At 40.5% G+C, this 26,892-nt stretch overlaps 1 protein-coding gene across 1 annotated transcript in view; it reads right to left on the bottom strand.

Moving 5' to 3' along the window:
* aatka (apoptosis-associated tyrosine kinase a) overlaps positions 1–23,740 on the bottom strand; it is a 40,107-nt gene extending 16,367 nt beyond the window's left edge. The window contains exons 1-2 of the mRNA XM_020647229.3: positions 23,108–23,740; positions 6,205–6,338 (exon numbers count right to left, since the gene is read on the bottom strand). Of these exons, the coding sequence (XP_020502885.2) occupies positions 6,205–6,338; positions 23,108–23,189 (216 nt within the window). The 5' untranslated portion in view covers positions 23,190–23,740. The remainder of the gene's footprint in view (positions 1–6,204; positions 6,339–23,107) is intronic.
* Between the last annotated feature and the right edge of the window lie 3,152 nt (positions 23,741–26,892).

Below are 26,892 nucleotides of genomic sequence, written 5' to 3'. Positions count from 1 at the left end.
AAGAAACAATGGGTCCCTTGAACACTGTTTGGAAATACAAAGCTACCCGGAGAGTTACGGTTTCCCTGTTGCGGCCCCCCACCACAACTTCTCGCTTAGCATTTTATCTTCAAACAGTGTTACAGGGACAAATTTTCCTCTGAGGACAGTTTGTGTACAGAGTTATGAACATATCCCACAAAATCTTTACATTTCTCAAAATTCCACATTTCTCTACCAAAACTACACAGTGCGCCTTTAAGGGTTTTTTTTTTTAATTGAACAATGATGATTCATTAAAGCTGAATGTTGGACAAATGCACTAAAGAGCTGTTATTCTCTGTGATGGCTGATCATCTTTTTACCAGAACTTTCTGTGAAACGTTTCCTCCAAGATGCTGATTCAAAATCCTAGACTGCTGATGATCAATCTTCTGCATTGCATTGTAGAAAGTGAATTTGGTTTACTTTCTAAAATAAGAACAAGAAAAGTTGTAACTATCTTCAGCTGGGCAGAACAAAAACTCTAGTCACTTAAACCCCCTCGCCCCTCCTAGTGATATGGAGGAGGAGAAGAGGCAGCGGAAAACAGTGACCCTATCACATCACCACATCCTCTGCTCTGTCTCCTTGTTACCCTTCTTTCTGCACCCATCCATCGTTGCGCCACTGCAGTGTCCTTGCACCCTAATCTTTGTAGTGTTCCCTGTAGCACCCAGCCTCTCCAAACCCCTGTATGTATAAAAAATGTATGTTGTAACACTTATACGTACATAAATGCGTCAAACAAAACAGTAGGAAGCAGACATATTTGATTGTTTGAGAGAAGACTTGCTTTCTCCTTCATCTCCTCCACATGTTGGCTCCTATTTTGATCAGTCGTCACTTTCCAAAATAGATATTATTTTGCTTTTAAAAACCAAGAAAGGGGTCAACTTTCTGTGCATAAATGCTAGTATAAAAACAGCAGAGAAGTGGAAGATACACAGCCAAAGGAAACAAGGATATTAACATTGCATTAGACAAATTGCATAATCTGCAGCATGAGGCAGATCACAAGGTAGATAAACATAGTGTTGTCAGGCTGAGTCAAGATTTCTATGAGTAAACAACACAATTAGCCAATATAAGAGACTCCTACATATTCCATTTTTTATGGCATAATTGTATATTTATGTGTTTTCCTTTTAGTCCTTGAGATATTTGTCTAAAGCTTTACTCACTCTGGGCTGGAAGTAGGAGTGAATTATGTTGCATGAGATGGCAGTACCTTCTGGAAATATTTTTCAGAATCTATTCCCTTTATTCCTGGAAGACGTGTCAGCAGAAACACACTATTAATAGCACACGTGTGGCTGTACTCTACACCTAAAAAAAACAACAGGATTTGAACTAAAATTGCAGCATGCCACAGATTGTCCTCATGTCAGCACTGCGGACTGTTACACACTCACATGTAGTCGATATATTAAGATTGTTTTATAGAACAGAGCTTCAAATGATTCACAAAGATTTGTTTCAATAACATTAAATTCTTTCCCACTAGATGTTTTTTTTTTCTAACAGTACCCCTTATTAATCTCGTAAAACATGAAACACAAAAAACACGTTTATCTATGCAATGAAAAAAAATACATTCTTCTAAATTATCGTCAGTATTTAACAGAAAAAGCATACAATTATGACACACAGGATTTCAATCTCATATTAGAGTCCCAACTGTCTCTTATGAACGACAACAAGTCTAACTCAAGCCCCAACCTCCAGTGATGAAAAATGTGAAAGTGTAGACTACTGCAGTTCCTCAAGTGTCCACTTGAGGCTGATTTTAATTGCCTAGGAATCCTCATGAGCTTCCATATTAAAACAACTATTTTTTTTTTTCCAGCAGAAATAAACACGTTTACAGCCTGGTTCATGAAACAAATGTGGTCTCTCTTGATCACTTCCTTAGAGGTTCACACTGTACAAGGGGTGAATAAATAATTCATCTGTTTTGATTTATTTAAGCCTAAAATGCGGTTGCATAATTAGGGGCGTGGCTCAGATGACTGACAGGTGGAGTTGTTATAGCTGCTTGCCAAGTGGCTGAAGGCCTGCCTCAACTCCCCCTCTTTGCCTTTTACTAGATTGTTCTAAAGTTAGTTTGAGACAGACTTTAAAACCTGGGGACTGTCAATATGGGGCTTCATAACGCCTCTTCAGAAACCAGGTTGATGCAATTGACACTTTTATACAGTTTATGGTCCTAACACTCTGTACAATGATAATAATGATAATAAACTAGTAATAGATAATCTTTGTTGCAACATAAAATAACCAGTAAAATATAATGCAGTAAGTCATTTGCAAAGGTTTATTCCAACTAAAAGGCATGTGGTAAATAGGAACTTAAAGCCCCTGTGAGGAGTTTCTAAAAGGTTATAAAACCGGCTAAAATAATTAGTGATGCCTTTTTAAGACCTACAAAAGCAAACAAGAACATCAGCAACACAACTGACTATTTCTATATTGCTGTTTTTTAATGCTTGTAACCACTGCCACAGGGTAGGTGTCAGAAAAGAGGATTTACAGCACACTGTAAAAACAGTCTTTCATTTTATCTTCTACGTTGTAAATAACTACAATGAGTGACACATTTGACAGTTCAAAAATAGCAGGAAGTGATTTTTCATCAGAACACACTACTTGAACGTGTACAGGACAAGATCAGCCAAGAGATTCAGAGATTTTTGTCCACAGGGGGGCGCCAAATTCCACACAAACAGGGAAGTTCCTCACATGAGCTTTAAGCGATCACAATCTCAAAAGCACTGCGTCCACTTACTGAATAACACAACCTCTTGAATCAGGTTGTCCCCTGTGTTTTTATTAAATGTAGCAGAACCATAAATCAGAGCCCGGTCTTGTCTTCATGTGCTCTCTTCACATGAAGTAGCATCCTTCAGCAATTCATATCGATCTTGTTAGCAATTTGGAAGAATGTGGCTATATGCTCATAATGCTGCATCAGGCTACAGTCACAAGGGCCGAATCATGCAGCCTTCCATCCATCCATTTCTCCGCTGGTTAAAGGACTGTTTACCATAACAAGCCTATCTTCTACTTTCAGCAACGATAGAGGTAAAAAGAGGAGGACAAAGTGAGGAGAAACTAGGAGGAAAAGAAAGAAGGGAGGAAAGTGCACAAGAGGCTGGATTTATATGAAATATCTGAATGGCTTTTTGTTTGTGTGTTTGTGTGTATTTACACGTGTCCTTAAACACTAGTGTGTGTATATAGGAATGTGTGCAAGTGTGCTTCTCATTCAGCAGAACCATCTGCCACTCTCCTCAGAGCCGAGTGTGAAAGCGAGCACCTGGCCGTGAGTCAGCGTTGCATAGCTCCCCAGAGAGCCTTCAGTTTAGAAAGCACTTAATACCCGGCCTCGCACTCCGCGCTCCAGTAAGAGCACGGAGATGGGGGGGAATAATGAAGCTTTTTGGACGGCGCAGCGGTGCGGTTTTTGCAGTCCCACACCAATGCACACCTTACAAGTGAGCTGTTGAGTGACGAGCTGGTGCCAAAGAGGCGCGGGGAAAGAGTGGGAAACTGTGAAACCAATCTGTGATGTTTGCTGCCAAAGATGAGGATCTGATCACTTCAAAGTTTGACGTTTAAAATACACTTACCATCGTACCTACATGTCTTCTCTGTAATTAGGGCACAGCTACTGTTATATAGAGAATGACCCCCACATTTCAGGTTTAAGTAACATCAGGCTCATCGTTAGAGCTCTTCAGTCTCCCCCTGTTATTTTGTTCAACTTATTCATAACATTAAAGAGAGTTATAAACTTATAGCTCGAGCTCATAGACTCAAGCTCTGCTGTATTTGTCCAATGATTTTAGAGGGAGTTAGTAATATGCAGGGTCTCAAAAATGCTGTATTTAAAGGTGAGTCAAGTTACAATAACATATATGCTAGAACAGTATAGTAGGTGTGTTTAGCACAACTCTTCCCTGCATACGTGTCCCCTTCATTAGACATTGAGTCTAACAGCTTCAAGGGCAGCTTTACTATATTTTCAATATCTCTGCAGAAATCAAGAGTTTCATATCGATATGCCAACCAGGCTTCAGGCAGAGCCACAGTTTAATATTTCAAAATGAGTCAACTATCGTCCTATTTGCCATCACAGTAAAAAGGCGGTCAATCCGAGCGAGACACAGACCTTGCCTTGCACTGTTTCAACATGTTTTAACAGTACAGATTCAAGTAATAAGGCAGAGGAGATCTTGCTTTAGAAAGAGATGTGGGCACCGAGTAAGAAAAGTCAAAAAGTTGATAATGGTGCCTTTCTTTGCTGTGCTCATTAGCGACACTGTTATCCCTGCAGCCTCTATACCTACCACACGCTGTTCAGTATGAATGCTGAAGCACAGACCCCACTCTCACCACATACATAGATAAGAAAACAATCTGCTCCGCTCTCCCCCCCCCCCTCCTCTGCTTTCTGTGGCTCTCTGATCATCAACAAAAAAAGCCAAATATGGTTTTCATTTAACTCTATGCACATTATTCTGTTCCCCCATGATTCATGCAAGGAATTATGGGGGCGAGGAATATTGTGGATTCGAATTTGCATAAGTAATCTTAACAGAAGTCTTTGCTGTTCAGTCGGGGCTGTTATTTATCCATCCTGGAGCTTGAAGAATTAGAGACATTAAGAAGCATGATAAACATGAAACCATGTTTTGATGCTAACGCCACAGAATGAGTAGCTGTTCAACAATGGGGAGCTAGTAGCGACAAGGAGAAGAAAGCACAGCGACTCTAGAGTTTCCCCTCCCTATCTCTCTCTCTCTCTCTCTCTCGCTAGCTCGCTCGTCATATGCCCCCTGCCTGTGTCAGGCTGTGGTCGCCCTCATCAGCCGCTTCAGTTCAGCGCTGATGTTTGACACAGCAGGGCTGAGTCATGCTGGCAGCTAAAGGCGACACAAAGACAATGTGTGCCAGGCTGGGTAAGGGGTTTTTGGCTGCAGCACTTGCATATAATGAGGTAAAAGTTCTCAGCAAAAGTCTTGAACATTTACAGTAAATGCAAAGTTTGGAGCTGGGTAGATCAATACTGAATCGTGAATACAATGGTGATGCTAACTTCTCCTTAAAGAGATTATCTTAATGAAACTGACTAAATAACCACAACTAAACCAAAACTAATATATTTAACTCAATAACGGTTACTGCCAGCCAATACTATTTGAGGAATCCTCCAATCAGGGATATATGTTGGTATATGATGCTGCTCCATTAAAGCAAATCGCAGGAAGAGCTGGGTGGATGTTAAATCAGCATCTGCAATGCTTAGTCAGTAGTTGAAGAAATTGAAGAAATGTAAATAATCACTCATAGGTTGAGAAAGAGAGACGAGGAGTTCATAAGAAACTGGAAAGGAAAGGAAATGGGTCAAGGGGATTAGTAAAATGTAAATAAATGAATTCAAACTGAGAGAGAACAGACAGAACGCCCTCCTCTCTGACCTTTTCTTTTTCCTTTTTCTTATGTATTGCTTTGTTTTTGTGTTTTTTAAACTTTGACCCGTTTTTCTGTCGTCCTCTATCTTTACTTTATATTCCTTCATTTTGCGGTTAATCTTAAAAAAATGCATAAATGTGGCAAGATGAGTTAAATTATTTATTTAATGTGATAACATTTAGATTTAAAACCTGCAAGAAAGTAATAAAAAAATGTGTGTGAATGATGAGATCAGCACTGATGGGGGCGTGGCTCTTTGCTTATAGCTACCTCTGCCATCATTGTATAAATGTGTGTGTGACAGGGTAATAATATATAATAACAAGAATATCATTTTAAGTGGTGGAAATGAATGCAGACTTAAGGATGCATGTAGACAAAAATCAGGGCATTACTGAACTTTTCAGGAATTAATATCATCTACAGCCCGACTTAGTTGAACCATTAATATCTGTAATTCACTGAACAGAAGTTAAACAGCAGTTTATGAACACTTAGTGTGGTCTCTTAAATTATTTTTGTCATGTGCCTATCTTGTGTTGCATTGCTGGCAATGCACATTTTAAATTTACAGAAATGAAACTAGTCCTTTTCTGCTGGTTTCAGAAGTAACACTGACTCAGTTCCCCTCCCTCCTGTGTCATACACTGTGCATGCTCAGTATGTTCACCTCTCACCACTTCCAGCAGGGGGCAGGAGTGAGCTCACCTTGAAGCCCATGTCTCCCTTCTTGCAGCAGAGGCAGGCCAGCATGAGGAAGACAAAGGTGAAGAGGCCGGAGAAGGAGACAGCCACCACCGCCAGGGATGAAGGCCATGACAGCTCGCTCAGCGGGGCTCCATCTGCAACATCAAGATCAAGATAATTCCAGGTTTTTAAAGGGCGGAGGCGTAACTGGCATCAGATGGCGAACTGCAGCAGTCAAACAGGAAATTAAAGGCAAAATAGAGATAAAGGTGATTTTGCACACACACAGATGAGATGTGACTTTGATTTGGGAGCTTGAGGAAAGACGCTCCTCATTCTCCTCGGCTTTCTATTCATCTGTGACTCTGAATAGCAGGCCGGCTGCTGTGGCTTAATTACAGTAGTTACTATGCTCTCTGAGTCATAGAGGGTTAAAAGTTTTCACCAGCCACAAGCACAATTAGTCCCTCTGGATAATAATTTAATAAAGCAGCAGTAGAGTCGATGTAGCTGCTAATTACGTCTCAGCAATAAACAACAGTGACGAACAAAGATGCTAACTGTGAATCTCTAATCGGCTTTTTACTTCCTGCAATGTGCTGCACAATCCCCCCCTAACAGCAATGTTTGAAATTCAAATTACAATTAAAAATGTATTCGACTAAAGTAACAGCTTTACGGAACAGTGCACTCAATGAGATAACGTTTTGTGTGAGTGCACAGCATATTTCACACGTTCTATTTAAACATCAGTTTATCAAATAAATGTTTTGTTTGACCAATAACAGAAAGCATACACATGCGTCTGTTTCCCCTTTTAGCAAGTTATCTGTAATCTGGCATTATCTTCTGGGCCATAATGTGCAGCATGCGTGTGTCAGATTGTCTTTTGGAGCTAAAGACGGGCCAGAGGGGCCAGATGTCACAGTTTGGAACACCTCCATATAATCTCATTTACAGTTTCAAACCTCCTGCCAACACAAATAACAGAGGGGGGGGGGGGGGGGGGGGGGGGGGGGGGGGGGGTTTGGATTGGAAACTCATGAGACAGGAGGAGAGAAAGACTAAAAGAGAGAGAGAGTTGGAGGGAATATGATAGAGACCCACACACTTTTGTATTTCTGTACCTATGAAGTTAATTACACCTGAAATGATCCTTCTTTTAATACATTGACTTTTTTCTTTACACTTCTTTAGTAATCTGATCTGTAAAAAACCCACAGTTACGCCCACAGTATTCTCCGTAAGCAAGCGTTTGCACCTGTAGCATTCAAACAAACAAAAGAGGCACTTAACATTAATCAATCAATTATAGGACCAAGTGGCTACTTCTCTACACCATCTAACCACTGCCTACATTATCCGTCTACTGGGAGCAATCGATGAGGAGAGCTCTACAGTGAACATTCATGTCTGACCTTAAGTCATATTTGATTATTGGAAGTGGAGAATTCTTCTCTTCATAATTTGAGTTGCAACTTATTGTGGGTCTATTCTGTGTCACAATTGTTCCTTTAAACTTTAAAGTAGCCTGCTGTCATTTTATTAAAGATATTTTTTGGGGCCTTTTTGCCTCTATTCGATAGGACAGCTGAAAAGATACAGGAAGTGCCAGGAGGGGAGGAAGGGGACCCACGGCCACTGCAACGAGGACCGTAGCCTCAGCACATGGGACGTGCGACTTAACCACTTGGCTATCCTTGTCCATCGACCGTTCAGCTAAGACGACAACAAAGGCCAGTGCTGTGCGGATACAACAGTATTTGAAGTGACAGGGGCCGCTTAGAATTACATCATACAGCGGTCCACTTCCTTGTTTGAGCACGGGTGCGTTCACATTGTCCGTACTCGAGCACACATGAATTGTGCCCGAGACCGCATCTTCAAGCGGACTCGGCACGGAACCCCAGTATGGTATGAGTACAGTATTTGTGTTCACACTGATCAAATGAACTGGACTTTGGGGTCAACCCAAACTCAGATCTGGCCCAGGTCCCTAGTGTGAAACCATCCAACTGTAACACTAAGGCCCTTGATTGTTCTTCCCTTCTGAGATCAAAACAAGCACTTCCCTCCCTTCCTATTGGGTCTACTGGGAAATTATGTGTGTGATGCTTGTGTGTGAGTATTTTTCCGGCTCACTGACTGAGACCCGGCGGTCCTGACCCATTTGGCTGTGGGGAACATACTGTTCCAAACCTGACAGCTCCTGCGGCCCAAACAGCACTGCTCCAAACCAAAGCTTGACCCCTGAGGTCACGGCCACAAAGCCCACACCCGCACATGGGCAAATGATGAATACCGACATGGACTGTGACTACAGGTTCCTACTTAAAGCTTGGTTTTAAAAAAAAAAAGCATGTGTGAGTGTGTGTGGGTGCTGACTAACCAACACATCTCCATGGCAACCACCTTCCTGGCCAGAACACATTAGTTGATTGGCATTTACGGTGCGGTAAACCTTGTGCCCCCTCTTTATTTCCCCACTTAGAAGGACCACAGTTTTGCTGATTCCTCAAACACTGGCACTCTGGTCTGTCTCCCTAGATTATGAAGTGTGTGTTTTTTTTTTGTGTGTGTGTGTGTGCTTACATGCAAAAGTGTCTGTGAAGTGGAAAAGGAGATTAACAAACTGAACCAAGCAGAGCCCAGTCTGGAGTCACCACATAGCAAAACACACAGCTTGGGTGAGTGGCGACGGGAGATATTTGTGAAGAAGTACAATTAAAATCATGCTTCCATTCAAACGTGCATATTAACAGCTTCTATGAGCCCCTTTAGTATCCTGGTAAAGCAGCAAACAATTTATGTAAACTCTACCAACTATGTATTCCTTCTCAATGCCATTATAGCTAAATTACCAGTCCAATTCCAAAAGCAGCAAATTAAAATGCTTCATTTCCAAAGCAGCTTAAGCATTTTATAACTTTGTTGTTTACTCAGTGGAGGTCTGCATGCATTATTTAACTCAATGCATATAAATTACCTTTGGGTATTACTAAACCTGTGGATGTGTATATGGGTTAATGTGAAGGAGGACAAGAAGAGCAGAGAGGAAGAATACAAGGAAGATGGTGTCAGAAACGATGACGGTGATGTGATGGCACATGCTGAATCAGAGATGGTGACTCAAATAAATTAAATAAACATGCACAAGTTGTCATTTCTGAGAGTCAGCAGTCATGATGTGCAAAGTCTGAAAATGATCAAATTCTCTAATTTCAATGTTGTGCCAATTATGACCCATCGTCTTTCTCATTTTCTTCATAAACAATATGAATTCACAAATATTTCCTTGAAATAAAATGTACATAAAAAATTTAACTTTTCACCTTGAGGTAAAAAGTGTAAAAAAAGGTTTTCCACTTTCTCCTTGGTTGGTCACATATCCCTACCACTAAACCTCATTCATCTTGATAAGCTGTCTACCCTGAAGTGTTATTTAGCCTGAGGCAGAGCTAGCTGCCAACTGCCAAGCCTCTACAGGCTCTGATGAAGCAGATGGTTGAACACGGGCATTGAACAGTGGACTAACTTTTTACTCTTCCACAGATAATGGATGGAGGGATTTTGGAAACTGGCAAACAAGCCAAAGTTTGTTTAGTAAGTCTGGAGAAAGCAAATGAATGTGTTTCCTGTGGAGTAGCAAAAGGGGCCATCTGTCCCTCTACATTTGGAGCAAACGTTGACAGTGTTTGCAAACAGTACTTAAGTTTCAAATGAACACTGAACTCTGATGAGAGTGTAAATTGCTACCTGTTCTCTTAGAGACTTAGATGGGGGGATTTTGAAATTGAACCCCAGATCTGGAAATTATTAGTTTAAGTGACAAAATTGTGGAATTCCTTCTACGCTGATGATGTTGTGCTATGCATGTGGGATATGTTGTTTCAGAGTACTAGAGACCACGTAAAACAACCCACAGAGTCTAGTTTGATGATACTTAAAACATTACATCTCAATTATCACTTATAATCCAGTTGAAGTTTGTGGTGGTGTCTCTATATGCAGGCATCTTTATATGCATTTGTGTGCGTCACACCCGCTAAGCTATCTGATGCCCCCCTATAGACATGTTTATTAATTAAAATAATGTATTTTTTTTACCACTTCATTTAAATTGGCCATGCTAGCTTTCTTCACTTCATTTCTATGTCTCTTGCCCACCACTGCTCTCTGATTTTGAATTTGTTAAACAAATTGACACTTTGCTGTACGTAGTTTTGTACATAGCCATCACAGTAGTCCTGATCAAATGACTTAGTGTGTGAGAATCCCAGTCTATTTTCCCTCTCTGTGTGTTTTCTCATTTGTCCTGTGTATGTGACACACTCCACAGTGTAAAAGCCGGCTCAGTCTTCCACTCGACGCCAGATTGTCCGTTTATCCACCAAGGTTTCTAGTCAGGCTTGTTTGTAACATTTTGTGAATCAATATGAATCAGGAATAACTATTTAAAAATAGATTAAAATAGCCTCTGTTTAGATTCATAGTCCTTTTTTTGCGCTGTCCTTTTGTTGGTACTTGAATCATAACATTTATTTCGGCCATTTTTAACTACAACTTATGCATCAACCTTCAACAAGTTCAACATTACAGTATGTCTAAAGGTTGTAGAGAAGAAAAATCAGTGACTTTTATTTTCATAACAGCAACATTTAGAAATCCATCCTCCACTGTCGCTCTTTCTCTCTCTCTTTTGTCCCTGATGAAACTGTGAGAGAGCAATGTCCCTGAGTCCTCCATAAATATTTGAGCAGCACACATTACTACACCAGCTGCAAGGCAAAATGTAAATAAAGCACTTAAAGCCTGGCTCATTCCCGCTTTATTAAAAAGCTGTCCTCAGGACTGGAGAAAGAGGTAAGCAATGTCCTTACAGAGAGAAAGGGAGAGCGCTGGAGTCACCCCACCACCTCAACAGCTCAGGCTGACAATGAGGAGGACGCAGTGGGATGAAGGAGGGGAAGAAATGAGTTGGCCAAGGGACAATGAATGAATGAGGAGGCTATCGCTGTTTATTTCCCCAAAGTCCAGCTTCATTTCGTGTGACTTTGTTCTTCATATGAGTTGATCTCAACTAATCTGTAACTGTAACCTTTGTGTTTGCATTAGCAGTGGCGATTCTAGAGTCTACTGGGGCCCCAGGAAAGATACATTGGGGGCCCTACAACCTGCATTTATCACCATCATGTCTGCCACGCTTACTCCTTTTCCTTCCTGTTTCTGATTTCTCTCCGTTTAATACTTCTATTACTTCTATACCATTTGATTTGTAATTTAAGGGTTGGAACATCAGAATCAGCCGATGTATCAGCCCTGATGCCAAACACCGGCCCACTGGCAAAGAATGTGGCATGCACCGATGCAGGATGTGTATCTGCTGTGTCACATAAAGTTAAAGCTTCTAAGCTAGTATTCCTTACTGCTGATTCAGAGAAGAGGTTCTTATTGGGTAGAACAAGTCACATGTAAGACAAACTGATTCATTTTCATGGTCAAAGGCGAAAGGAAATGTTGACACTGTGGGGGTCATGCGCCGTCTCGGGGAAAGATAATTTTGTAAGGGGGAGGGACTATTTAAAACAATTGAAATACATCCAATCACATAGCTTCTTTGAAAAAAAAAATATTGGTATCTGATTTTCACAACCAGAAAAATACGTTTCAGAAAACTTGAAATTCATGTAACATCTAGAGTGCGTCTCTCCTTTACAAGACGATTCGATCCGATCTGATAATCTAGGGCTACAATCCGATTCAAGGACGATACATTAGAATGTAGAGCAATTCAGTATGGTTTAATTTGATCTGATACAAATTGACAATTGAATCAAATGCAATTTATCTACAATAGGAATGAAATAATGAAAAAAATCCAATATGTAGTTGTCGCTTTGTTTGGTCCAATTCCAGCATTACTGAGACCAGTTTATAAAATTCTAGATGCAAAACATGCAGCGAAATGAGTGCACAAGGAGGAAGCAGCAATAACAAAGAAATGCCTTAAAGTTGTGTGTGTGTGTTTGTGCGTGTGCATGTGTGTGTTCATGGTAGATAATTAATAAAGCATGCACCAGTGAAGTAAGGACTTTCTGTTGCTGTGCAGCTGTAGCGTGCAGATGCAGCAGCTGAACATCAGGGTTACAGCTGCTGGGTTATTTACTATGTGCAGCTACACGACAGAGCTCATCATGGATTCAACAATCTGCTCTAAATGGACACGTGTAAGGAAAGGAGGGAGGAACAGGGCAAGGAGGATTGCGGGGAGGAAACAGGGATTTATTGAAGCAGAGTGAACTATATTACAATGCCTCCCACACTCTTATAGCAAGGCTGGGGCTGAGCCATGTGTTTTTTCATGTTCACACAAGAGCAGAGGAACATGCACCCACACACAGAGCTCAGTCAAGGTTTTGGACTTCGCTGCATAGAATAACTTTGGTTGTGGCACCCGAGAGTATCAGGTTATAGTTTAAAGTGATAGCTTCAATCCTGCACCACAAATAGTTTTGTATCCTTTGATAAAGACCAGAAAACAAAAGTTAAAGCCATATCTCTCTTAATTTGCTGTTACGGTTGCTATACATGCACAAGTGCATATATAGACATACACACTTTGTTTATGTTGTTGACCAAGAGACCAAGTAATGACACTGCTGCAGGGCGGGCACCTTGCCAAGCTACACACCACTGCTATCAAATCATCCTGAGAAAGGGTGAGGGGGAGAAAAAGAGAGAGGGAGGGAAAAGATATACCGTTTCAACCGCAATTAATGCTCACTAGATCGGGTGCAAATAGGGACATGCAGTACACTCTATACAGGTCGTGTTAAAGGAAACAGACTCTGGATGAAGTGTGGTCAGTGGCTGCAGAATGAGCTTTGTGTCCTTTAAGGGTTTACAACCTTCCAATCCAAACAGCACATGTTGGCATTGTTATTTGTCAGACACTTTGCTCAATATTATGGAGAACATTCAGTCCACACTGGAATACAAAAAACTTGCATAACTTGCAAACATGTCCAGATGGCCCCTTTAAAGACACTGCTGCATGGAAAAGGCATTAATGTGGGGGAAACTGTGCAACGTTTCCAACACAGAATCCTCTTTCACACATTACCTCCTGACATTTTCTTGATTATTTCAGGACATTCTGGACCGGGAAATTATTGACATTTTCAGGAATTACCTTTTGCAGATGTAGATAGTGTTGAATCTTACAGCTCAAAATACTTGCTTAGTTTTAGGTGAGAAAGAGCATCTTGATAGAGCGTGTAAGAGGAGAGTGCCTGAAATGTGACTGTTTCTGGGTAATACCCACGACAACATATTTAAGGACGTTTCCCCCAAAACACAATAGTAGAAAACAACAATGGAAACTTACAGTGTGTCCGCACATAACACGAGTGTTTTCTATTCATTTCAGTTTCCCCTTGCAAGCAAAGTGACATCTGGTGCTTTTGTTTTGAACGTGGAGAAACAGAAATGTCGTTAAATCATCTGTATGGATATCATTAGTGCACTGCTATCTCCATTTTTAACTAGCTTTGTTAAGCAAGAAAAGATGTATGTTCTCCGGTTGGACACTCCCAGCACCATGTCGATCTCCCTCGATCATCGTCTAGGAAAATAGAAAGGGGCGCTGGAGTAAAAAGGTCACGCTACGTTGTGATACTGTACGCTGTTAGGACAATCAAATATGGAACAATGGAAACAAGCTGGTTTTGGGGCTGGCTCACATTGCATGCTGTGCAAATGTACGGTAATTGCACTTTCCATCTTAAGCTTTCCGAAATTGATTGACTGATTATTCTTCAGCTTCTCCTGTTTGATATTGACCTTCTTACGCTGCTGTTTTAAAAGCTTGTAAGGGCAGCCGGTTGGTGCTGATGCCATTTCAAACTTGTTGGTTTCAGTTCATTTCTTGTAATTCACTTTGTCCTAAACAACAAGCCTTCGCCACATGTGCACATGTGGAAACATACTGCTCATAAAAGAAGTCAATAGAGCAGACGCATAATATGGAGGGAGAAACATGAAATAAAAGGGGAAAGGAGATGTGTGTGTAGTAAGAGAGGAGGAGGAGTGTGTTTGTGTTCAAGTGAGAACTGGTGGGAGGAAAGGTGAACTATATGGTGGAATGGGTTCCGAGATTGGGCATTCCTTCCTTGCTGTTTACTCTTTGGGCCTTTATCTCTCTACATATTGTGTCTGATATTTCATAAAACAATCTCAGCCCTGACAATATTAGAAGTACCCTAATGCAGCAGTTGCAACAGTTGCATTTAGCAAGCAATGCAGGTGTCTTTTTAAAATTTGTATTTTCACACACAGGTTAGAGAAATAATTTAAATGTAATATTGTATGAGCTTCATGCATTCTGTGGAAAACACTGTAGTCTCCCTGTACGCTGCAGGAGACTAGCAGCTGCAATTATTCAACCACTGAAATTGTCCCAACACCTCTCCTCAACGCTCTCTAACAGTACACAGAACAATTGTGTCAACGTGTGGAGGAAAAAAACGTCCTAAATCTCTCTGACCCCACTTTACATTCAGGACAGTGCTTCAGGGGCATAAAAACTCCATCTGCCCTGCCTGCCTGGGTTGCACCAAGTGGCACCCAATAAGAACACACCCTCTCAACGCAAACAGTGATGTATGGGACGAATGTCCCATACAAATTTTTTACTGTAAATATTATTTATCTTATTTTTACCTCATTTTATTTTATCTATTTTAACTTTTCTTATTTTACCTTATTTTGGTTGTATTGCACCGTGGGACGGAGACAAACGCAATTTCGATTCCACTGTATGTCTGGCATATTTTGAAATTGACAATAAAGTTGACTTTGACTTTGACTTTGAATCCTGGGGAGGGGGCTCAGGGTACAGCTGACAAGATCTATTTAGACAGGAGCAAAGTGTGACCTTTGGGGTAAGATTTAAACAGTCAGAGGGCCGCAGGAGCAGAGCAGTGTGACTGAAGTGGAGAATTCACATCCACTCATAGAGCAATATAGAAGTTTCAATTTCAAATACCAAATCATGAAAACAAGATAAACAAGATTAAAAAATGTTGCTTGCAGTGCTGCTCTCGTTTTGTCCATTTTGTGGTAAATGTATTAAGGTGTTTGTTGGTATATTTTGGTCACAAGCGCACATCACCATACCTCAGAAAAATAGTTGATTTATTCTTATTAATTTTGTGTTCATGAATTGTTATAAATCGTAATTTTGTATATATTTAGATTTGTTTCACTTGTCTATTTTCATGTTTTGCTTGTTCTTCAAAGTGCTCCGAATGTTTAAGTGTGAAGAGTGTTTGCATGTGATGCATGATTTTTGTCATAATCGAGCAGCTCTATCCGCTATAGCTAAAGGAACACAAAGCGTCAGAGCTGCAGTGATATTTAAGTGGAAGCTCTTGCATGAGAGGTGCAGCTTTACAACCCGAAAATGATGAAAACAATCAGGTTACAGCAGCCGAATTAGAATGAGAGTCACAGGTAATTGACAAAGCTGCTGTCCTTTATACACGCCAAGCTTAATATTGATTCTGCTTTTGTGTTTGTGTATATGAAAGGCATAAGGACAATCGTTATGGATCAATTCCTGGCTCAAGTTGTTAGCTCATCTTACTGTAGGTGTCACTGTCTTATTTCAGCAACTATTCTCAAGGATTATTTCTTTGTCTATCAGAGTCCATTCAGTTGGTCAAACATAACAGAGCAATGCAGGAAAGACAAGGCAACAGGCTGTAAAGTCAACTAAACGAGCTTCAAAATGGCTCTTCAGTGGTTTAACTAGAAGCCAAATTATCCACAGAAGACTCCTCTTCACTAAAGAAAATGGATCTGGTGATGATCTGAATGAAAACACTTATAAAGCAGTTTCACGTTGAAGAACGGTGTTTCTCTGACATGCTTAGCTTGATTTAATGTTTGAATTCCTCTAGTTTTTATCATATGTAAGGTTTTAACCCAAGGCTGAGTTACTACAGAGGTCTCTGTCTCTCCAAAAGAAACAGAGCAGGTTATTATATTTGGGTGAAAAAAAACAGTTGAAGTTAAAAATCAGAGTTTCTGAAATAGTGAAGTTGAATAAAATCCCACAGCAGAACATGGATCCTCCTCACCCTGCGAGTGGGGGGGAGAGGAGGAAGCACTCTGTCCACACACATACACACGTGCACATATATGTCATTCTCAGGTACAGTTGACAGCACAGGGAACAACATGACGTGATTAATGGCAGGGTGAGGTATCCTTTCCTGGTTTACATCCTCTCCTCCGTTCTTTAGTCATGCTCTCTGTGAAAGACTGCAGATTGCAGTGGGACGCGCTGGCCTGCAGAGAGTCATGATAACTGTCATTAGCTGGGAGTGAGAGCCCAGGAGGACCACCATGGATCAGCATTACAGGCCTGTCATGTCCGTCCCCTGACAGCTCCTGCAAGGGCATGCTGTCGGAAAGCAAGAGTCTGAATATCAAGGCTGTGTTTGATGCACACATATCTAAGGTAAATTTGGCTAACCTCTTGGACGGGGGCTTTGCGTATTAAAGTTGCTCGTTTAAGCATTCAAGGAAGAAATCATTAATTCCAGACATTTTTATTAATGTGAGCATAATGTTTGCAGCGGGGACTGGCAAGCATCTGTTCTGTATTTCCATCGAGGGCTGTTTGGTTGAATTTCGAAAGGAAATCTGCTGAATTGGGTGATTATTATGCAGCACAAAACGAATCCGAGCTGCTGTTCCTTCAGCACAAATGAAACAAAAGCTGTTCACAGTTTATCACACTGGCAAACATGACGCTGAAGGAGAGAATGAATGGGATGGAAATATGTTTATCCTCTTGAGGCGAGCAGGAGAGGGGACTTGACTGAGGACTCAAGGATTCTCTTCGCAACAGTTTATAAAAAATGTAAATTCTGAAGAGGACAGGCTTTAAGAACCATGAAGGCCATAAGTGATAAATACCTTTTTAACCATTTTGTGAAAGCTGTTTTTGATTGCATACAAATTAATTTAAAGGTCACATATTATCCTTTCTTTTCAACACATTTAAATAAGTCTCAGAGCTCCCAAAACTATCGCTATCGCTGCAACACCTGTTGGTTTGTCGTTTTTGCCTGGTAAACAGAGGGGCGTCCAAAAAGATGACTCCACAAAGCAGTTTTTTAACACTTAATTGACTTTTATTAATCTAGCAGATATTGCTGAAACTGATGATTTTCTGTTTTAGCATACAATACAATACAATACTTTATTGTCCCACAGGGGACAAATTTGTTCTCACAGCTTTGCACACGTATCTGACTGCATCAAAATGGTGTGAAAATGTGCGCCAGATCTCCATTTCATGGTTAAAAATAATACATGTTTAGTGAGGAAGCACTGCTTGTTTACATCAAATGTTTTATTCTTACTTATTGTGATGAATTCTGGATTTTGTGATGTGTATATTCCAAATGTCCATATTGTGAGACCAATGAAACAGAAATTTATACCGTGGCCCTCTTACGGTTGCACAATATGTGGATTGCAGGAGTATCAGATTAGCAGACACAATGTTCAATCCATAGATGCATTTATAAAGTTCCGCTAATCCTAAACAGCCACATAACTCATTATTGTCGTCCTTAATTTACTAGAGTAAGTAGGCGGAAATGTTTGGTCACACATTTGGTTGCATGGTAACATGGACAGACAATGAATGCCACTGATTTATTCCCAATTAACATTTCATGACCTTACAACAATTTGTTTAGACACTGTTTGCTAAAAATGTCCAGTTAATGTGTCCATGCTGTGTTGGCAGTATTTTTCTAGTTTATAGAGTATGTTTGTGTTGTTATTTGGGGCTCGAGTGGAGACGATCTAAATTTAAAGTTGCTCTCCAGGCTATGAGTCTGAAAATGAAAAGGTTACACAAGTCAATGAGAGCTCTATAATTCAGGTCACTACTGCTTTACTTATAAACGACAATGTGTAAGTAATATAAAGAATTTTAACGGCCTACTTAAAAAAAAGAAAATCAGCATTAAAAAGGTCAAGGAGGCAAAATAGAATTGATTTCTATACTGTGACACAAAGAAATGTGCTTTACTTAAAAAATGTGTGTATTATAGAGATAAAGACTACATCAATACATCTTTTACAGGATAGCTGAAAATAGCAGAACATATTTTTTTGCATTCCCTACAACATATTCTTTGCTACATACTGTATAATCTACCATTTTAGTAACTGGGTCATCGATGACCAGAGCATTTCAACACAGACCTGACAGAACGTCGCTCTGCACACACTGCAGGATGGAGTGATCAAGGCGTGCATGTCTACTAGTCCTCTGGCTTATAAACACAAATGAGATGCATGTGCAAACCATATGCAGACGTAGAAATGTGCACCTCAGATGACATTCAAGCCTGGGTCTCATGATGCAGACAATGAAGCGATGTGTGTACATAAGTGTGGAGAATGTCAGTGAATATGTATGTGTGAAGAAAACACAAATACACACATTTACCTGAGGAAAGCAATTTAGTGGAGCTATGCTGGCACCCGTGCACACATCATTTCTCCTATATTTCACTTTGATTTCCTTTTGCTGAGTGTAAACTCTTCCACTCTGACACACACTTTTCACAGATACCTTAGGTGAACCAATCTGAAGAACTTCCTTTCCAACATCAATTTAACTGCTTTGACTTTATGTCATGCCATTAAAAAAAAAAAAACTTTTGATACCTGACTGCAGTACAATAAAATGCTGTTCAGGTATGAGCTTGTGGTAGTTGGTCTGTGCCAGCCAATGCACGGCTCAATGCATTGATCTGTGTGAGTCAATGCTTCGTTATCATCACTAAATATATATGTGAAGTTGTCCCAGACTAATTATCATATGATGAAAGAAAACGACAGCAGGGAATTTCTAGAGGGGAGTGCAAGTGTTTGGTATTTAAAGCTAGCAAAAATACAGAGAATCAATGTCCCCCCCCACCCCCCAGGACTAAGTATTAAGTATTTTGCACTGTGTATTGGTGGGTAACTCAGAATCAGGTCCTACCTAAGTCTCGGTTTTAGAATCAGTATCTGTAAGGATAAAATATAATCTAAAATTGGACTTCACAATAGGTGAAATTTTTTTGATTTGCAGTAACATTGTTCAATATTTTGTAACTGATATCAAGTTTGACAAATGGGTTAGGGTTAGAACAAAAATAATGAAGCATGCATATTACGGCCTGACCGATATGAGATTTTTGGGGCCGATATTATGGAGAGAAAAAGTCTGATGCTGATATATCGGCCGATATCTTTCTTAGATCCATCTTAGATCTTTAGAGATAGATATAGATATACTGATGTATTGCCTTGATCCTTCAAATGCAGGTATCATACTCTTGTGGAAAATATATATAATGAAGCAAGATGGTCACTCAGCTGTATAATAACTGCGCACATATATGCATCACCACTTGACACTCTGGAGAGTTATAATGCTTGTTGTAGTCCATATAGCTCACACTGCTGGTGAAAGAGAACTGCTAGCGTAAAACAATTATTTAAAAAAATGCTTTTGTGACTGGTGAATAAATCTAGTTATATAGCCGCATATCTGAGATAGCATTATCCGATACTGACAGTCACTTGATAAGCTAATATCGGCTGATATTATCGGCTGGCCGATTAATCAGTCGTGCTCTAGTGCATATAATCTATGACTCACAGTTTATATGTATATCTGCATGTTCTTCATGTTTAACACAATACCTGGTTGCCATCCAAAATCAATTAAAAAAAAACAATTTCACCACTTAATTGGCATCTGTTAATTTGAGTGTAGTTTATGGCAAGCTTGAGCTTCATTCGTCTAATGTGTTCTGTAGGATTGCCCATACACGTTAAACAAGGTCTAATTCCTTGTGTAAGCATACCTGATCAATATAGCGAATTCTGATACTGATCTGCCTACATCAAAAGTTTGCAAAACCATAATACACAGACCTCCATCCATCCATTTTTCTCAACTATTGCTATGAATTCAGACTTCCATGATGCGTTTTCTTGCAATTGCTCATTTTGTGACGATACACTTGCAATCCCCTGTGTCAATATTTCTGACATTAAATGCTTCTTATATCAGTCAGCAGCACCTTGAATCATAACTGGCACACCTCTCCACTTCCATCTACTAACATGTGAGGTGTTGCTAGATGCTACTGAGAGGCTCTAACTCACATATTAATTCCACAGCTGGAAATGAAACATGGTGACAAGTTCAATCCTGCATTGGGATAAAGTGCAATTGCGCACACACAAACCTCTAACACAGTAGACTCAGAGAAAACCCACATCATCACACAGAGAGCACATAGAGGAGCCATAGATGGTTCCTCTTGACTGCTTGAGTCCACTTCATTCTTATTCTAGTTCCCCCAGAGGCAGAGTTATGTAACTAAAGTGCCCCGTATTACACATGGAGAGATAAATAATCAAACAGTCAGCGGTGGCTGTTTTGTACTGACCGAGTCAGTGGGAGGAGCTTTGAGTGCAAGTCAAGATACATCTTTGAACATCTTTCCCTCTGTGATATCAGTAGCACCGTGATCACAGCCTGCAGCGGCATGCACGTGTGTAAGGCAGGGCACGTGTAAGCAATCCTGCATGTGCATTATGCATTATGCCAATGTGTGTGCAAGTGGCAGAAAATGTGTGTATGCATTGCATCTACATCTAGATATGGTCTGCTACATGCGCACTAGCTGCTACCGCCACCTCCAGGCACCAGAGGACACTGCTAAAAGACAGTCCCGCCACAGTGCTGCATTGTCAGCTCGTTGGTTGGTATCAGTGTCGCATTCCAGGTCAGCCTGTCTCCTGTTTGCCCTGACAGTCAAGTGATGCACGCTGCAAGCAGCCAGGTATTTTTATCCTTCTCATACACAAACACACCCATGCCTGCCCCCTCTCCTGATGGGAGAGCTGTCCATGGTGCTGAAGCAGTGGTAAGCCAGGTGTAAGATGAGGCATGAGAGGGTTGATAAAAGGGATCTTTTTACCTCGAGATGTTCCCTGCTGACGTCTTTTCTAATGCTGTGCAATGTGTCAAATGACCCAGCCCAATAGCTATTTTCCTCTGTCTGGTCTGTTCACAATTAGAGCACACTATGCAGTCCGACAAGGAGGAGGTGCAGCTATAGAAAAAGAGCTTAAAGGTGCTAGAGTTCAAATGCTGTTTGTATATATGTTGGCGTGTTTTTATCAAATGAAACATATTCAGCCAGAACATCTGATTGAATGCTTTGTGTCCCTCCCCTTTAAGGGACTCTTGCATTTCTCCGTCCTTAGCACTGGCCATGAAAATGATTGGTTCCCTTCTCGTCCGCCCACCTCCATCGCCTAGACAACATTGATTCTTATTGCAATTACTAGGACAGAAGAGGGTCGCTTGTCAGATGCTGCTTGAAAATGTATGAAAAATGTAAATCATTATAAGAGCTAACAAACCAGACTCATTTCTTTGGTCCAGCTACACACATGTACATGTTGATTTCATCCTGACATGTCACCGAGGCTTTTCATCAGCGACTGTCAGTCAAAGAAAGGAAATATGAATGTTGCACTGCACATTCCTTATGGGATATTGTCCTCCAGGAAAAAAAAAAAAATACTAAGACAGATAAATTGAATTAAGTAATGCCCCAGAAGAGCCACAGTAAGCAGGCATTTTACCCGTAAGTCAGCTGGGAACCATTTATCTGGCTTCAAATTAAAAGACTACACTCCTCGGGTAGGTTTGCATCATATTTCACTGTACAGAACAAGGTCTCGCCAGCTCAGCACCCTCTCCACATTCTGTGCTGAAAAATGCTTTTGTCATGGTTTTCCCAATATCTATATATCTATATATAGATATATATATATGCCACTAAACCAATTTCTGTTTCGCTTTGCATTATATATCTTAAATCAGAGTACAGCATACATATCATTATTCATAAAAACATCCTCTAAAGTCTTACATACTCAAGAGCTATAATGTTGCACAATGTTGTTGCAACTGTGAGCACAGAAACTTCCCGAATCCACAGGGACAGCATGCATCTTATAAATAACCCATTTGGCTTTAAATGGAGGAGCCTTTTAGTGTCACATTCTGCAGAACGATAGAGATAGAGATCGGAGGAGGGATAAAAGATCAGTGAGAGTGTGCTGTTTTGGGAGAACAAATAAGGCCCGAGTCACTCAGCTCACCGTCATTTGTATGCCCAGCACACTGAGCTCAGTGCGGGGACTCTCTCAGTCCTGTTTACACCTCGCACACAGTTATTTATTCTGCTCCACTTCAAGCCCTCACACAGCAGCACGGCCATGACTTCCTGCTCGGTGGTCCCGTAGCACTGCAGCAGCACCTGGGTCCTCCTTTGCCGAGGTTCCTATATTGGAGATGATCAGACACTGCGTCCAAGTGTATTGTCAAGGGCCGCAACCTCAAGAAGCAGAGGCACACACCTCTGTCAGGGGGTCACCTCTGTAATGTTGTTGTCACTACACACACACACACACCTTGATAGAACAAACACACTTTCACAATCAGCTGCAGGGATGTAGAACTATGCAGAATCTGTGCAGGCACTTTTAACCCTCTTGTCACCAAGCTATGGGACTAAATGTACAAAATCAATATCTGATCTGAGCCTTAAGCTTAAGTGCTGCTGCTGCTGCTAATGATGATGATATAATAACAATGATGCTGCATCTGGTGACGAAGAAAATGATGTAAATATAGCACCAATACACAATGTATGGCCTTGCATCACATGCAGAAACCATTTATCCCGAGGGAACATATTAAGATTTCCAGCAAACAGACAAACCCCCCTCATTCATTCTGTAGTTTGACCCTTACCTGTGTCAAAGTGGGAGCTGAAGGCAAAACTGGGATTGAAAAACGCCGAAGACATGACAATCACATGTAGGGCAAAGACCATCCTCCTCGTTACGTTGCAGAAGAGAGCAGAAGCCTAACCAGAACAAGGTCGAGGATAAATCTCCGACTTCGGTGCGTCAAAGATTCAAGTAACCTGTAGTAGAAGCAGTAATGCGCAGCATTTTATTCCATCGCACTTCACAGAGAGACCCAAGAAAATCCTGCTCTTTCTTCGGCTCGAACGGATTCGGAGACAGATGTTGACATTTCACCACATCTGTTTGGTGTCTGACAATCGAATCCTAACCTCGCGCCTCCGTCGTGTGACAGCTAATCTGAACAGGTTTAGTGTAGGTACACCTACTCGGTCACCCGGCGAAACGAGTATCCTTTTTTGGGGGGACAGATTTTAGTCACTGTAAGATATTGACTGCTGCAGATATTTGGCATCTCACATTTTACGTCCTTTCAGAATATTTCTCTGGTTGCTCGTCGTTCCCTTATCAGAAGTAAAATGTTGTTTTTTAGAAGAGCAGTTAGTTGTTTTTAACAAGATGCGTCGGTAAAGCGATGCGCATTTGGGTATCAGCTTCTCTACACAGTCAAAGTGAGCGACATCTTGCAGCAGTGTAAAGACACCACACACAGCATTAAAGTGCATCCGGTTTCAAAATAAAACATTACTAAACCCATCATAATAGTTAGTTATTGTGTTATTTTAATAACAACAATAATATTGATGTTATTTTTAAATCAGGCTTTTAGTGAAGTTAGTGTGGTTGGAACCTCTGACTTGGCCGATAATACAAAACTACGGTGCGCACACTCACCTGGTTTGTATAGAGGAAGAAGAACAAGGTAGCTCGGTGCACAAGTCAGTCCACACGTTTTTAAGAGACCGATGTTGAAGATGGGTTTGTGTCCCAACGAATCTCTGTTTAGTTTTTCATTATCTTCTATCTTTGACATTCTAACGAGAAAAAAATAAACAAAGAGGAATTTAATTGAATTAACCCTGGACACGAATGGGCACCGGCATAGAGACCACTTTGGGGACTAGAGAAACCAGGCCAGTAAAGCAGTCTGCTGAGACAGAAGTAGCAGGTCGTTCTGGTAATACCGTCGGAAGTAGCTGGAGACCTACTATGAGGTAGACAGTTTTATATAGAAGCCCATTACTATGAGGTTTTGCAGGAAGTTAATGGATGAGCATGTGACTGGCCGAAGCGGGAATACGGAACAAGGCAACTAGTGGACAGGTGAGGAATAGCAGGCATGAAAAAAAGAAAATTTGGTTTACAACAGAGGTCCATATAGGCAATAGACTTTATTAGAGCAGCACTACCATGGATTTCATCATGATGGATGTGAGTGAGATAAGAAAGACCAACAGTAAAAAGTAAAAATGTACAGGCAACAATGCCTACAGCTTATTCAAAACCCCAACTGCTGAAGGGACAAACGACCTCAGGGATCAGTTAGATTTGGCCCTCTTAACATAAGTGAGGGTGCTGAGGGTCTTCCAAGATGGCATTTGCCTTTTGAGTGGCTCTTACTTGAAAAATATGGCCAAGATCATTCAAGTTATGCAATGCACATACACCAGTTGTCAGATAGCCTACATAGCTGACTTATTATTTAAATAAAATCCAAATGTCACAGCAGTTGTAGACATGATCACATTTAAAATGGCACATCTTACAATAAACATCAAAACATTTAGGCACATTAAAACCACAAAAATACAACAACAAAAAAAACAGCTCCTGATCCCATCCTTTTTCTCCCTTTCTCAGGCTTACACCATAGACTTAAACACATTGAGGTCTGCTATACGCCCTCTGCTGGTTGTCAGTATTAAAGTACATCGATTTGAATGGAATGCAAACTGCCACCCCATTCTTCTAAGCTTCAAAATAAAAGTTTACATTTCTGAATACCATCCATCATTTATGAAACGCATTACTATTTTCTCCATGTATGTTTGACCCTTGTCAACATATAATATACTGAGATGGTTTACACCAATACATCCATTACATTATGTTTATCAAACAAAGAAACAAAACTAAGCATAGGAGAAAATAAAAAATAAATAAATAAATGAAATCAAAGAATACCCCAGGCCACCTTCCTCAAGAGATGATCCACCAGAAGGCTTTAGAGATGTGCACAGAGTGCACCTAGTTGCCACATCCCAACCGTAGTCTTCTTGACCCCCTGCATTCGCGCTGTGGATGTCTGGGTACGTTAACACCCATACTTGAAAAGAAAGTGATTTTGGGATATTCCAGCAAGTGGCAATATGCTTCTTCTGTGCTTTTAGACTAAATAACAGCCATTTTTGTTTCATTGTCAGGCCTATATGAGAGATCAATTAAAATAAGTATAAAGTGCAAATGAGGTAATGGGGTAACTTTATCACAAATACCCAAGATAGATTGGAGTATGGTTGTTAAAAGTTCAATACCACATTTTCAAAACTATACATTGTCCGTAATTTTAATGATCAAAAGGATCAAAAAGTATTTTTGAAAAACGAGAAATATTTCATAAAACAGGTATGAGTGAGAGATTAGAGAGGAATGGGTCCATCCAAAATTGTCAACTGTTTGGGGCGCCCGTAGCCTAGTGTTTAGTGCATGTATGGAGGCCAAAGCCCAGGTTCAAATCCCTTCTCACATTTCATTCCCCACTCTCTCTCCCTGATTCCTGACTCTGTCTGCTGTCCTGTCTCTAAAATAAATTCATAAAGGCCAAAGAATTAACCTTAAAATAAATGTGTGACTGTTTCTGTACAGAAGAGGAGATTGTCTGAATATTTGGTCATTTAAAAAAAGGAGTTACCAATCATTGGGTGCTTAGGACTTTCTAGCTTTGTTTTGTGGTATCAAAACGAGATATGGATGTCGTTTTTTTTATTACTAGAATCGTATAAGTTTAAAATTCAGGTGTCGTAATAACCCTCGATTGGTAGGCGACGATCCCCCAGAGAGCATTCCAAGAACATGTGTGAAAAACAACTAGTAGCCTTGGCAGATCCCAAAGTACATGTAGCATCAGCAACCATTTTCACTAAAGAATTATTGATATAGATAACTGAATGCAGAAGACAATTGCATTAAAGCCAAAGTTGTCTGTAATAGACTCATTGAATGTGTTTCATACAATATGTGAAACCTTTATTAGTTGATCATTAATCTGCACAGCCTGACGACAATACATGAGGTCAATATACACTAGAGTGGGGTGTTATTCTGTTGTTATGCACTAGAGAGCAGCACTGGATTACAGTTGGAAAGACAAAGGGGGAACTCTGGCTGATTTAAAAAAACAACACGCACACACGCCTTGGTTTTGACTAAGGCAAATTGTAATTTTTCAATTTACAGGAAGCATCTGCATGCCTCTCGTCTTCATTTAGACTCATGCAAATAAAGTGGTTTAGTATCGACTCTAGAAACTGTGCTTGACTGAAGGAAGGCAGATGTTTCATTTAATATAATTTTCAAAGTTTTGGTTTATGTCATTGTAGATGAGCCCAAGAAAGAGATCATGTCCTGAACTACACCTGCTTTGATACAAAGTAAAAATGTTTTTTTTAAAGAAATTATTCCACCTTATTAGAATGGATAGGATAAGAAACCTGACCTATAACCTCTCCTTTTTTCCTTTTGGTGGGGGAGTGGAAATGTATCAAACCCTTCAGATTGAATCAAAGCTCCTCCTCCTGTCACTCACTCTCAGTCTCTGTGCTGTATTAA

This window comes from Labrus bergylta, chromosome 16 (assembly GCF_963930695.1).
Source record: "Labrus bergylta chromosome 16, fLabBer1.1, whole genome shotgun sequence".
Lineage (NCBI taxonomy): Eukaryota > Metazoa > Chordata > Actinopteri > Labriformes > Labridae > Labrus > Labrus bergylta.
This window is presented reverse-complemented; position numbering and strand designations above follow the sequence as displayed.